At 38.5% G+C, this 13509-nt stretch overlaps 2 protein-coding genes across 2 annotated transcripts; one reads left to right on the top strand and one right to left on the bottom strand.

Moving 5' to 3' along the window:
* Positions 1 to 129: 129 nt before the first annotated feature.
* Positions 130 to 5336, bottom strand: LOC116300862 (uncharacterized). Its single transcript, XM_031709824.2, has 6 exons — positions 5196 to 5336; positions 4556 to 4764; positions 3644 to 4196; positions 3151 to 3562; positions 2363 to 2648; positions 130 to 1404 (listed from the first exon to the last, which is right to left on the bottom strand). The coding sequence occupies exons 1-6, from the start codon at positions 5304 to 5306 to the stop codon at positions 819 to 821; spliced, it is 2157 nt and encodes a 718-aa protein (XP_031565684.2). The 5' UTR covers positions 5307 to 5336; the 3' UTR covers positions 130 to 818.
* A 598-nt stretch (positions 5337 to 5934) lies between these two features.
* Positions 5935 to 11384, top strand: LOC116300863 (major facilitator superfamily domain-containing protein 8). The gene is made up of 7 exons (XM_031709825.2): positions 5935 to 6069; positions 6349 to 6592; positions 7141 to 7257; positions 7990 to 8148; positions 8424 to 8758; positions 8877 to 9011; positions 9684 to 11384. Exons 1-7 carry the CDS (start codon positions 5965 to 5967, stop codon positions 9963 to 9965), a joined length of 1377 nt encoding a protein of 458 aa, XP_031565685.1. The 5' UTR covers positions 5935 to 5964; the 3' UTR covers positions 9966 to 11384.
* Positions 11385 to 13509: the final 2125 nt, after the last annotated feature.

The raw sequence follows: 13509 nt of genomic DNA, 5'->3' as shown, positions 1-13509 counted from the left end.
GGGGGGGGGGGGTGTTCATCATGTGGCAAGTTTGATATATTCTTGATCTTTTTCAGCGCCCGCACTCACTGTTTAAAATACAAAATATTATGGCGAATAAAGTTACGTTTTAGTTCAGTTAGGTGCTAGTTTAACGATTAAAGTTCTCTTTATTGTTCGTCAATGGGTATGCAAAGTTTCAGATTCAATGTATATAAATGCATGGTCAAGTTTTCCAACGTATTCGTAATCATACATAAAGAGAGATAAAACTGTATATTTTCCCGGTAGCTTCATGCAACCGCACAATATTACAGTGATGTTTTCAAGCAAGAAAGAATAAGAACATAAATAATGCTCTTTGGTCTCAAGTTATTCACTCTTATAATGATCAAGTTTTGGGATTTTTTCTAGATATGCATGATTGACAAGTTTAGTTTAGCACGGATCGCTAAGCATCTTCTTAGGCTCTCAGGCTTCCTCAGTGGCTCTGCCATATATTATAACACAGGAATCCCAAAAACATTCTGTATGATAAATATGGAGTAGCCTGCGGAGGATGCTAGTAAACACGTTACTTTGAATTGTTAATCTATCGATGTATTGTTTTTGCTAGAGAGTAAGTGTCAATAGTATAAAGTAAATACTATGACTCTTTAAAACAACGTAAAATCAACAATGAAATTGTTTATTTTTTAATTGTTGATCGTAGTTCTAATCGATCGTTTTACGTAGAATAAAGTTAGTTTACATTTCCAAGTCTGGTTGTCGTGCATTTGGTCAGTTCACAGTGTTCACAATGATTATAATGATCAGAACCAGCAGTCTTGAGTCACTATTCAAGAATCTAACAAATCTTGAACGAACTCCAGCGATTGCTCAAGCTCTTTCACAAAAGTCACTTCCTTTCCATAGCATGGATGCTGAGGATTGGCATTGACAGTGATCGAAATCGCTTTTCTCCCAAACATATAATGAAGCGCCATTGATTTTGGCGGCAAAATACACTTGACTCCAGGCCTTCCAATCGCCTCGATTTCGGGGTACCAACATGGATTTGAAGTGACGTTCTCCGCAATCTGAGGAGGCAGAATATCAAGCCAAGGTGCTCTCAGATACTCCACACTAACTTCTTTCAAACTTTTATTAGGTTTAGGAGCATTTCTAAATGGCAGACGATTGGAAAGCCCCAAAGTTCTGTACAGGGAATCAAGATGCCATAGATTGATTTCCCCTTTCTTGTAACGCATGACCTCGTCTTTGTAGCTTCGTAATGCCTTCTTTAGCAAAGTTTTCAGTCGTAAGTGTTCTTCTCTAATTAGGGTTTGATTACCGCTGCTCCTAAGTTTACAGGCTTGTTGGACGAACTGCTTCATGTCCGCCATACTGCTGTCCATGAAAGTCATCCCACCGAATCGCAAATTCCTTTGGAAATAAGGTTATTGTATCATTAAGATTGTAGTTTTAAAAAGTAGGTTTTAGAAGCACGCCCGGTGACGAACGCTGCTGATGCGTCGCCTAACCGCTATGGCGTAGAGGGTTAGTTCCTATATGTGAGTAGATTTGCTTGTTGGTTCTCTCCTGCGCTGAGGGTTTTTCTCCGGGATCTCCATCAGTTCCTCCCTCCCAAAAAACACACAATTTAATCGTGGTGGAGAGCACAGGTTTGTTAGCCACAGGCTATAATGTTCTACACTCGTAAAATAAGGACGATTTACTTTTGCGAACGTTGTCAGTGACAAAATCCAGACAGATGCCAAAGCACCTTAAACATGCCACGTAAGGAGTGGCCTTCGGCACAGAAACACGAAGGTCGTTATTTTTGGTGTACAAAGCCGCCATGTTAGAAAACAAAGAAACCATTTGCAAGGGAATAACATGTGATCTTAGATAGGAAAATCGATTAAGCTCAAGCTGAAAGATCTAGGCCTGTTGGAGAAATTCCGCAAACATAAAGCTATATATAGTGTTTGTTGTTATAGATCCAATAAAACTTGGGTGTGGCGTTTTAATTTCTCAATTCAGATCACGTCTCATTCCCCTGAAAATTATTTCTTTGCTTGACTTTCATCCATATTTATGTATCTATCAAATCGTTTCTGACAAACAAAGTAACAATACTCAAGTAAATGCTCGTGTCGTGAAATGGATGGATCTTATTCCTCTTAGCTTGGTGCAATGTTTTTCCACTTCCGACTACGTGACATTCTCTAGAGAATAAGATTCTTCGTTTGAGTTGTATTCATATTCATGTGTCTTTCCATGCACAACAGTTAAACAAATAGGTGATACTGTGGGAATAACACGTGGTTTGAAATGGGAAAACATCGCTCCACGATGAATAAGGGCTATTGGACTTATTCTTCTTTTTTCCCAAGTTTACCTGATACTAACTACTTCATTTACACTCATGGGTCTTCCAGCGATCATGCCCAGGGCAAGCTGCATGCCAGCTTGAAACACACCACCAGGCGTAGCTCCATGGCCTTTACACATCTCTTCAAAACTAAAACCACGACAAATCTGGAAGACGTCGGTGGAGAAAGGCTTAAAGGGCCCTGATTCCCGACTGGTTTGAATCTTATAATCGATACTCCGTCGGAAGTACTCGTCTGTTGTGTCGTCCCAGGTGATTGGATATGAGCCTGGATAGGTCGAATCGTCAGCGTCTGGAAGATAATACAACAGATAAATGTGCTTGGCCTGAATAAACGAATGGCAAAGTGGGTACTAATTCTACGATTTACTGCGATTCCCAGTCACACGCGACCAACTAGGCCTTCATCGCAAACGAAAAATTGAGTTTTGGTGGACGTCAATCAAAAGGGTTTCTACCGTTTCTATTGGTTTCTACACCAGGACTGACCTGAATACTCACGTGCTAACGTGCAAACACCGTTGCCCTTACCTCTCATGCTTCTCTCATGCTTATCTAACGCTTGGAGAACAAAAGCTTGAGTAGGAATAAGTGTCAGCTCACCCATCCAGATACTAGCGTCGCTTAACCGGGCTTGACTATATTTTTCCTTTACATGGTACTGTATACCCCTTTAAGGGCGTTTCCCAGTTCCCAAGCAATAAATAAGTATATGAGTACTAGAAACCCTATCCTCGCGCGCGCCGCAGAAGTTGAAATGCTGCGTGAAGCTAAAATACGAATTAATAACTTACCATCGGTGGTGGTTTCCTCTTCAAAAAGACTTTCACTCCCAACTGCAATCCGCACAAAGTTTGTCCCAACTGTCCCTGTCATTCCCGCTATATAGTTATTAACGAATCCTGCAACTCCATTGCCAAACACAACCAGCTGAACACTCTTGTCGTACCAACGATTAACGAAATTTCCCGAGTAAAGCGCGAACATTGCTTCGTTGGCGCTTCGTGGAAAGTCGTCAGGGTCGAGCGCCACAGTGAAGAGAGCATCGCGAATGAGTGCAAGATTTGTTGCGTTTCTTTGACTGAGGCACTTGAGGCGCTGTTCCTCTTGACAACGTTCAGAGGGAGTCAAGCTTGTGATTACAGCCATTGGTGTTGACGGTAAGTCTCTTGTAGCATCCATTTTCAGTATGAGTCGTATTTGTTTCTGAAGGCAAATCATAATCAAAATTAATCAAAACAGATATTTAACTGAATTTAGAGATAAAAAAAGAGTTTACTAACTCACCCTCAGCTGTTTACCAGTGAGCCTTCTTTCTTTTCCATGCTCGTTGGTGCGAATCAAGTCCAGTTTATACATATGTCCTTGTACCATCACAATAATGTGCTTCGAATTTTCTTCAGGGGCTTTGTAACGTTCAATAGATCCTGGACGAAACTGCATCGAGCAAGAAAAAATATAGTTGTACCATTGCATTGAGAGCGGTGATCCCTTGATGGTATCTTGATCAAACTCAACACTGTTGTAAAAATCTCTGGCCTTCATAAGTCCATCTATAAGCGAAGCAGCGCGGCTAACCATAGCTTCTTCTCGGGCCTCTGATGAAACTGTACCATTATCTGCTAGAGGGGTTTCATTTTCTGCAATGCCGCCCTCCACTGATGTCCCAGCATGCCTTGGGCTCCCACGGATCAAGACGCCATATGACGTCACAGGTTGGGATGGGATAATGTCTTGGTGGAAATACACTTCGTCATGGCGGATACCAAAAGTGTCTCCGTGATTTGCAGGTGCATACCAGCAGTTGTTTATGGGGTCTTGTGAATGTAACTCACACATCCTGTATTGGAAGGGATAAGGTCAAAACAATTGTCTTCTTACGGGACCTGATCTAGAGGGTTAGAATAAGGGGTTATCTGGTACTCAGCACCTCTAGAAGTGAATTTGAATAATCCTTGGAGGTGGCAGATTTTAGGGTTGTTCACAGGGCTTCCGTGACCTCCCTTTTAGCTCGGACTTAGTATAAATAAAATATTGTTAATTGCTAAGAATTTGCAGCCTTGTTGAATTTGTGACCCCCCTCCCCCCACTCAAACTCCAAGATCCACCCATGCTTTGAAACAACATCACATCCTTGATTATATATTTTGTGTTTAGTAAGAGAGATGCAGTATGGAAAGTGAATATGTTCATTCTTACCTCTTGTGGGCACCTTTGAGTCCTAAGATACCGATTGCAGTTTGGACAACAAGTCTGTGAAAACCAAGTTTCATCTTTGTCGTACAAGACAATGTTCTTCTTCGTACAAGAAAGTCCACAAGGCATTTCAGGGAGGGAGGGTCGGGGATTGGTAGGTTTTCATCCCAATGAAGTACTCTTTCCTGCAAGTCTGTCCTTTTCGTCTCCTCCTGAAACAGTTTGACAGTTTACTTAGGTTTCCAAATAGATTTCGATTCTAATTTAAAATTAAATATTAGCCATTCTGAGGTTTAGGAAAAAACTGGGTCGAGTTGGCATTGCAGTGCATTGTGGGACTGTTATAGGGGAAATATTTCCAATATGGCGCCCATTTGGTCCCCTACGAAATCACAAAAATTAAAAATCCACTACAATGCCAACTCGATCGACCCAGTTTTTCCTTCAACCTCAGAATCGAATATCTGTTACACTAATTCTCAATCTGGGGGACAAAACAAAAGAATTCTTCTTATTTTAGGATTAAAATTTTAATGTTTTTTTTCCTGATTTGATCCCCAGGATGCATGGAATGAAGCGCAAGGGGTTTGTATCAGTTAATATATGAATTGCTTGCCTTCATATAACGACATTTTCTGATTACCTTTTTTCTGAGATTGTTTGGATCTGTTGCAGTGCATAGCGGCGAGGAATATGGCTTCTTCCCGTAAAATATTCTTCTCACAATAGCGTGACAACGAATCGATCTGTACATTACGAAACCTCAACAGAGACTTGCCTCCTCGATACTCTTCAATCTTTATATTTCCGCATAGATATATTCTTTGAAAAGAAAGTAACGCAATACCAGGAAAACATTAGACAGGTCATATGATTCGGATTTCCTAAAATAACCATGAGAAAAAATTTCACATCGGCCGTAGTTTTCTCAGAATACGAGGAAGGGATTTTTCCCTCTGAAACCGGACATGATAAGCTAATTGAATGTCACAAGACCTGGGCCTGAGGCCACACTGAGAGGTTTAACTAAAGTTGAGCTATATCTAACATTAGTTAAATTAATTACGAATCCCATCTTCTGTTAAGTTAACTCTAGTTAGGTGCTATGTTCGTCGGTAGGGCAAAATAATAGAATTTAACAGAACTCAATCTAAAGTAAACGTTGTAAGTTGTTATTATGTTAGTTAATCTTGTTATTACGTCATACTGTCACGCGGAGATCTAGAAATAACACTGAGAAATTAACATACATTGTTTTCACTTTTTCTTATACACCATCCTTCTTCCATATAACATCCTAAGAAGCTATAAAGAGCAACATTTAGAAACAGACTTTGTTACAAGATAATCATACCTTGTGAAGCTTTACAGACAATTCATTCACCCGTGTGAGTTTGTTTTTTTCTCGGAAAATGGCATTGAGCAAGACGAACGGCGCTGTGGTCCTTTTAGTAGGATTTGTCAACTATTTAGAATGGGCAATAGTCATGACTACAATATATCCATATATTCTATCGGTAAGTACTGGCAGCTTTCTTCTTCTGAAGAAAGATTATTCTGTATTCTTTAATTATTTACATGTAGGCTGACCACGTCGTTGCTCGAGTGTGTTCGATGTTCAATTTTCGGCTTCTCGTGAGTTCTTAAACCTACCCGAAAGGAGATAATTGGACCTCTGGAGCTCGGGGTACCGACTATCCAGCCTTGCATATTACATACGGCCCCTAAAAAATACAAAATAATATGACGTGAAATGAAAATTAGCAATATATATTATTATTCATCGATCTTTACAGCTGTCAAAGGATGTGACTTCTGCTACAGTCTACTTGTCTTTGGCTCAAAGTCTATTCCCTTTAGGACAAGGAATCTCTCAACCAATAGCCAGCCTTCTCGTCAAGAAGATGAGTGAGATCAAGATCGTTCTTATCGCTTCTCTTATTATAGCCATCGGTGGAAACGTGACGTACATGGCAGCGCAGAAAGCTGGTTCTGTTGTGCTGATCATTGTGGGAAGAGCCTTGGCTGGCTTTGGTGCAGGTAAGGTACTCGTCCACTGGTAGCCCACATCAGTGTACTTTCAAAGCTGGGATAGAGCTTTTACGGTGTAGTGACGTCAATCGTATGGGAGTGGCGGAGTGACTTCGGGGTACAAAACGAAAATCAGTTTTATGGAGTTTTTTTGTAATTTTTCATCTTGACAAGATTTTTTGTCCAAAGTTCTAATTGTTTCATGCGGAGGTTAAATTATTGAAAACGAGTTTTTGCTTTATTATAGCGGTTATTATGAGCAGTTGGACGCAGAAATACGTCACAACTTAAAAGTTCTATTGTGATAACAGTCGGCTTAAATTCATGGAGCTAATTTTTAAACAGAAATGGCAACTCAGTCATAACCGCAAATGGTCGAACTGTATGACTCTTGATCAAGGCATGCATAGCTTTTAAAACTCGACCGGCGCAAATTAAAAATCTTTATTTCATGTTATGCAATCAATTTTTTATTTCAGTTTTGTATCAAAAAATATATATAATAATTTGAATGAAAACTCATCATATCGTTGGATTTGACTGTCAAATTTGTTTAGGTAGTGGAGGAGTTGCGTATGGTTTCATCGGGGCAAACAGCAGCCGAGAAAACCGCGTAAAACTGATGTCTTATTACCGAGTCACTTGTATGATCGGAGTGATGTCGTCTACGATCGGTAAGACAAAAACTACAATTGGTTACTTGTTTGATTAAGAGTAAATGGTTTGATTTAAGTTAGAAAACTCATTCATAATTCATGAAGAAAACACAATAGAAATCATGACCATGAAGGTGATTTTATATCGGATAAAGATTCGTCTTCATTTGCATAAACTTTAACTTGGATTTTCTCTATCCAACTTGGTTCAATTCGTAAAGAATTCGGTACAGTATGAGAACATACATCTGGAGTTTTCTAAGCCGTTTAATAAACTCGCAGATCGTGTTTTATCGGGTCTAAAACCACTCGGCTACGCCTCGTGTTTTATACCCGATAAAACACTCCTGCTCGTTTATTAAACATTACTTAAAACTCCTCTGCGCATGGAAGATTCAGTAATTTTCCAGCAACGATGTGCGCTTTCTTGACTGCGTTACAAGAGTAGTATGCCACATTACTAGTAGGTAAACAACAACTAAGAGACTGCGTGACGCACCAAACGGAATGCGTTACAAGACCAGTATATAATAGCACAAATGCAGCACCAAAGAACTGTGTGACGCACACAACAGAATGCGTTACAATAGCATAGACACAGCATGCATGCGTTACAATACCAGTAAACCTGCGTGACAAGGATATGTTTTCATGAGATGAGGATCATAAACTATGCGCAAGGCCAGAGGAAATATTTGGCATGAGAAGATTAAATGATGATTTCTAACATCTTATTTTCTCAAAAACCAGCATCAGCAACATTCCTTCCCGGGTTTGGTAAGAATGCTCTTGGTAAAGCAACGGGGTTGAACGAGTTCACAGCACCAGCTGCCCTTACCATTCTCTTCTTGTGTATCTCATTAATCCTGGTGACATTTGTACTTAACGAAGCTGACTGTTCTCCAGTAGGTAAGTGTATTAACTCAGACGTCCTATTCTTCATTCAAAAACAAACAAACAAAAAAACAAAAAAAACCCCAACGAACGCCTATTGTAATTTGTCTATACCCAATGTCTATTTGTCTTTTTTAACAAATCCTGAAAGTTGCTTGTCAATAACGTATGTAGCTTGTTCGCGCGCAACTATCTGAAGTCAGCCGCGGTGCGCAACAAAGATATGCACAGATAAATGCACACCTTCGATCTTTAGAGATATTCGATTATTTGCTTCTTTTTTTCTTAAGGTGAAGCTGGCGACGGAGGATCAGTCGCACGTTCGCTCAAGTCACGTGGTGTATTACTGGGTCTAATGCTCTATCTTCTTAACGGCTACGTGACCACGTGGGTTGGTTTCACCATGCCATTGGTCGCTTTCAATCATTTTCACTTTAACGTGCATGAGTACGGTTGGTTGATGGTTGGTGTGTCTGGCATAGCCACTATTTCTGCCTTCACCATGGCGTTCTTGTCCAAGTCCAAATGCATGGCGAACAACAAATATGGCGACTGGAGAGTCATTGTTGGTTGTTATATTTTCATGTCTGTGGCCATCATTATTGCTTATCTTGGGGGACCATCAGTGAGTATACTTGACTCTTAAATGGCTTCCAACGTCGAGGGTTCTGCAAATTTTTTAATCTACAATCTAAATCTTACACCTTTCATTCTCACTGATTCGGAATGTTTATTTTCTTCAGGTTTTGAAGTCTTCGCCTCAACATACTAAGGAAGAACTCTTCATTAGTGGAGTTATTTTAGTGTTTTTAACTTATTCCGTCGCTGGTGTAATATTGCCATCCATGACGACAAAATACGTAGCCAAAGCTATGATGGTAAGTACTACTCTTCCAGCCTAAATATAGTATACACCTAATTGAAAAAAAAAAAAAATTTGAGAAGGTCACATCATCGAAGCTAAGACCGAAAAGGATTTTGGGTACTCCGAAATGTGTATTATATTTGCATATATACATGTAAAAATGCACAGTAGAGCAAAGTCGGTCGACCTAGATTAACAACATGGCAAAGCCATGATGCATAAAATGTGCACAGGAAAGGAAAGCTGCAATACGCATGAAATTAGCATAATTGTTTGTCTTACCATAGGCCTTTTCTGAGTTCGATAAATAGAATGCATTGTGGTCTAGATTCGGTACAAACAACACCATATAAGGTATGATGAACAAAGACGTTTGTACCGAAGCTAGACCAAAATGCATCATGTTCGCTATCTCAGAAAAGGTCTATGCTTCCCTATCGGTCTTAGCTTTGATGATATAACATTTTGCTGAACCCGACAACGTTTTTTCAATTAGGTGTATGAGTAGTACTTAATGTATTAGAAATAGGTGGATCACCAAATACATTTATTGGCAGTAATAAAATAAATAGAGGATAAACCCGTCTTATTTGACACAAATTCTGTACGAGTTCCTCCATTTGCTTCGAAAACGTCAGATTATAAAAGTGTAAAGTGTATTATTTTGTTCTTTTCTTTTCCTCAGCCTGTGATAATGCCTTACTGCATCGCCGCAATGTCAATAGGAAAAGTCATCGCACCCCTCGTCAGCAAAGCCGAGCTAAGCATTCAAGGTTGGGAGTTTCTATTCATGGGAACATTAGGACTTACTATTCTAGGTCTTGTTCTTTTTGTGTGCTTTTTCCGCGAACCGGAGCCAGAAGAAACCCCGCTTTTACCAGCTGCAGGGGCTACGTTAGCTAGAGATAGGACGAGTTCAGCAGAGCAGGGAATAGTGGATTCTTATCCCCACACTAGCGAAGAATAATGGCGAAGGCAAGAAGGAAAATGAGTGGTTTGTCGAATGATAGCTGGTGATAAAGCTTGTCCGTTCAGCAGACAGCGTTACGAAATGTGGCTTTCATCTCCAGAAATCATCAGCCATCAAAGAGACTACAAAATATAAACAAATGTTTTTAAAAAGGACTGATAAACCAACATGTAGGCATATGCACCTTTATCACACGGCGGCCATGTTTATTCTTGTGAAAATAAAAGCCGTTTAATCCGCATAAATTTATTCTCAAGGATTTGAATGCGAGGCTACTCGCAGTAGAATCTACTGTTTAAACCAACATGGCTGCCGCGAGAAAAAGTCCCATAAATACTTGAATGAGCCTGAAGCGAGATGACGTTTTACCCCCGTCTCTAGACCATAATCCTTTTCACACTGCTTTTGTTCTTTAATTATGACTATTGTTCCTGTATTCTCTAAGGAATCAAAAATTTTAATATGAAAGAATTAAAAAAAAAAAAAAAATTATTATGGTCTAGAGACGGGGGTAAAACGTCATCTCGCTTCAGGCTTATTGGATGAAATTTTCACGACTTGTCAATTTATCAAGATGACCACTTTATTATTTAACAACTAAACAATTAAAGTCTTTGTTTTATAATGAATACTGGTAGTAATCATTCAGTATTGATCGGGATCACTATATTCATTACTATGGCAACAGTACCAGTTTCTCAGTACGTCTATTTCTTTATTTTTTCAATGATCGATTGAGAGTCACATAATTTTTGCTTCATTATATCGCAACACTTATTTTCACTCATATTATATATATTGTCTATTTGGCTAGAGTGACCACAGTAAATCCGTGAAACTTTAGTAATACTAAATAGCACAATTTCATGCAAATTCCATTGTTCACTATTTTGTACTATTTATTATCATATGACCGTGAATCTTAGAGCCTGGACACTAGCAAATCGAGCAATCTGATTGGATAGATCGCATCGTGGTCTAGATTCTCCGGTATTAACCGGTCCGATCGCATATTAATCTTACGGCGAAAACATTTTGTCCTTTTCTATGAAAAGTGGTCATATAATAAAACTCTTATCAACCGAGCTTGGTCGGTCTGTACGGGATAATCTTGACCTCGGTCTGTACATTCCGACCTCGGTCAAGATTATCCCGTACAGACCGACCAAGCTCGGTTAATAAGATCTAAGTAATTAGTGTTTCACGGATTTACTGTGGTCACTCTTTTAGGTCTAATACAGATTAGCTTGATTTTCATAAACCGGTAAAACAGATATCATTAGTTAGGATGTAATAGTGAAATGACAAAAAAAAAACATGTCAAAAAGATCACCACGGGACCAAAAATCCCACAACTATACAATCTAGAATATCAGTAATTCTTGACAATTAATAAAACGGGTAATAGGTGTTATATGCAACGTAGCGACTTTATTAAATTGTTATAAAATTTTACAATAAAGATAATTAGCCTATACAATAAGTGTCGACCTCTAATCTAGCAATAGGTATTAATAACAAAAAATATTTAAGTGGCCTAATAAGTATTAATGAAACAAATACTGTCATAGCTAATTTAAAATTAGATATATTTATAGACATAATTGAGATGTGATGTCGAATTTTTTTATGAGAGAAAATCATGTATATGAATACAGTTCCGTACATTAATAGACCTACTTCGTACGCACTCACTCACAAACTTCTAAAGATACAACTTATTATTCCTTTAAAAAAAACGTATTTCAATAATGTCGTCAATGAAGTGAGAACCATGTGGTATCCTATAAGAAAATCCTTATGAACAGAAACGTAGAAAACCGGGCCAAAATACATAATATATGCCAAATGACATAGAGGAAATTAAAAATCGTACTTTCGCAAACGTTATTCGACATCTAGGCAATAATAAGCATAATGATACTAAATAATAATAATAATAATAATGATAATAAAAAATAATAATAATAATGATAATAATAATGAATAATAATAATGAATAACTATAAATTTCGGCTTTTCCAGGATAATCTAGACTAAGAAGCTACCAGTGATTCAACGTAATGCAGGCTCGTGGATCGCAACCAAGTTTGGTTGTTCTTGGAAGATGATGACTGAAAGAGAAGTTAAATGCCACGACTAGCACAGAAAGAAAAAATTCGCATTAAAATGAAATATCTAAATAGGTAAGATCTATGCTGGAGGAATGTTATTATCAATGACACATGTATAGCCAAGGTTTGTTGATCCGAAACAAATGGAAGGGAAAGATGAAACAAAAAAAAAAAAAAAGAGGGGATTAAATGTAGAAGATAGCAATGAACGAATTCGAATGAAAAAGAAAGAATGAACGAAAGAATGAACGAAAGAATAAACGAACAAACGAACGAACGAAAGTAAGCCCGGGAACCTGAAGAAAGAAGAAAGGAAGACAAGAAGGGAGAAAAAAATGAATGCCGAAATTGTATTTCCAATTTTTGACCGTTATTAAAAGTAAATGCCGGATACGTAAAAATTTTTATTTGACTGAATTTAGAAACCATGGGATTCTTTTTTAAATCCAAGACCAGTTTCCAGCTCCCTCTTGACTGCTCCGCCGCCCCTTTTCCGACTACAGAGCCGACAAAAGGGAACTCAAAAACAAGGCCCTGGTCAAACCTTGACTGTGCCAAAGTTATTGATGTTGTAGGTAACCAAGCAACCACACACTTTCCCCCTCGCTATCGTGGAGAGAAAAAGTGGCCGTTCACTCGTGTCACATAATACATGGCCGGCGCTAACCTTAGAACCGAAAGACCGAACTAAACCCTAGGCGCAGTTTAAGTTTGTGTGTGTATTGAAAAAAACCGACCAGCACTGTATAAAAAACAAGTAACAAATCCTCCATTCTAAATCAAACAAGACGTATTGAATAGATTTGTTGATCCAGGTCGTCTCCAGGTCGTTTCCAGTGATGTCCAGCGTTGCCGTTAAAAAAAACTAACCTAGATTTGGCCAATTGACCCTGGCAAATGCCAGTCAAAAACACTAAACCCCACCTAGATTTACACGTGGTAGCTTCACCTATACATCTCTTAGGGCTTCGTATACTCAAAGCCCTGCTAATCCTAGACCTAGTCCTAGTATTATAAGTCTTGACTTGCAATAAATATACAGAGAAAAATTTAAAAAAAAACCAAACATATTTTAGAAATACTTATTGCACGTCAAGACTTGTTTCACATGTTCCATATTTGATTTAGGAACGACCAAAAACCCCACTCTTAAGAAAAAATAATAATTCACCGATATCCCGAGCAAGTGAAACGAAAATAAAATTTGAACATTAAAAATATGGATTCATGGTATTAAAAACATGTTTTTTTTTGGAAACTTGCTCAAGTATCTTGCGTTGATATTAACACGAGTTACCCTTGGTTTTCTATGTAGCCGTGTACTTGATCATGGATCTTGGTTAGATGCCTGTGATGAAAGATAAATAATACATGCTTGTTTAAAATGAATGAATTCTTTTGTTATATCTTCCAACATGGCGGACATC

This window comes from Actinia tenebrosa, unplaced genomic scaffold (assembly GCF_029948245.1).
Source record: "Actinia tenebrosa isolate PJP-AT-01 unplaced genomic scaffold, QUT_ActTen_1.0 PGA_scaffold8__29_contigs__length_14323225, whole genome shotgun sequence".
NCBI classification, from domain to species: Eukaryota; Metazoa; Cnidaria; class Anthozoa; order Actiniaria; family Actiniidae; genus Actinia; species Actinia tenebrosa.
This window is presented reverse-complemented; position numbering and strand designations above follow the sequence as displayed.

What these genes read in the sequence shown, in the direction of transcription:
- LOC116300862 (XM_031709824.2), bottom strand. Translation starts at nt 5,306, where the DNA reads ATGTACAGATCGATTCGTTGTCACGCTATTGTGAGAAGAATATTTTAC. An exon ending in TCACTGGTAAACAGCTGAGG is followed by an intron (nt 3,563 to 3,643) that starts GTGAGTTAGTAA and finishes ATTTGCCTTCAG; the next exon opens with AAACAAATACGACTCATACT. An exon ending in AATGAAGTAGTTAGTATCAG is followed by an intron (nt 1,405 to 2,362) that starts GTAAACTTGGGA and finishes TTATTTCCAAAG; the next exon opens with GAATTTGCGATTCGGTGGGA.
- LOC116300863 (XM_031709825.2), top strand. Translation starts at nt 5,965, where the DNA reads ATGGCATTGAGCAAGACGAACGGCGCTGTGGTCCTTTTAGTAGGATTT. An exon ending in TATATCCATATATTCTATCG is followed by an intron (nt 6,070 to 6,348) that starts GTAAGTACTGGC and finishes CGATCTTTACAG; the next exon opens with CTGTCAAAGGATGTGACTTC. An exon ending in AGCTGACTGTTCTCCAGTAG is followed by an intron (nt 8,149 to 8,423) that starts GTAAGTGTATTA and finishes TTTTTTCTTAAG; the next exon opens with GTGAAGCTGGCGACGGAGGA.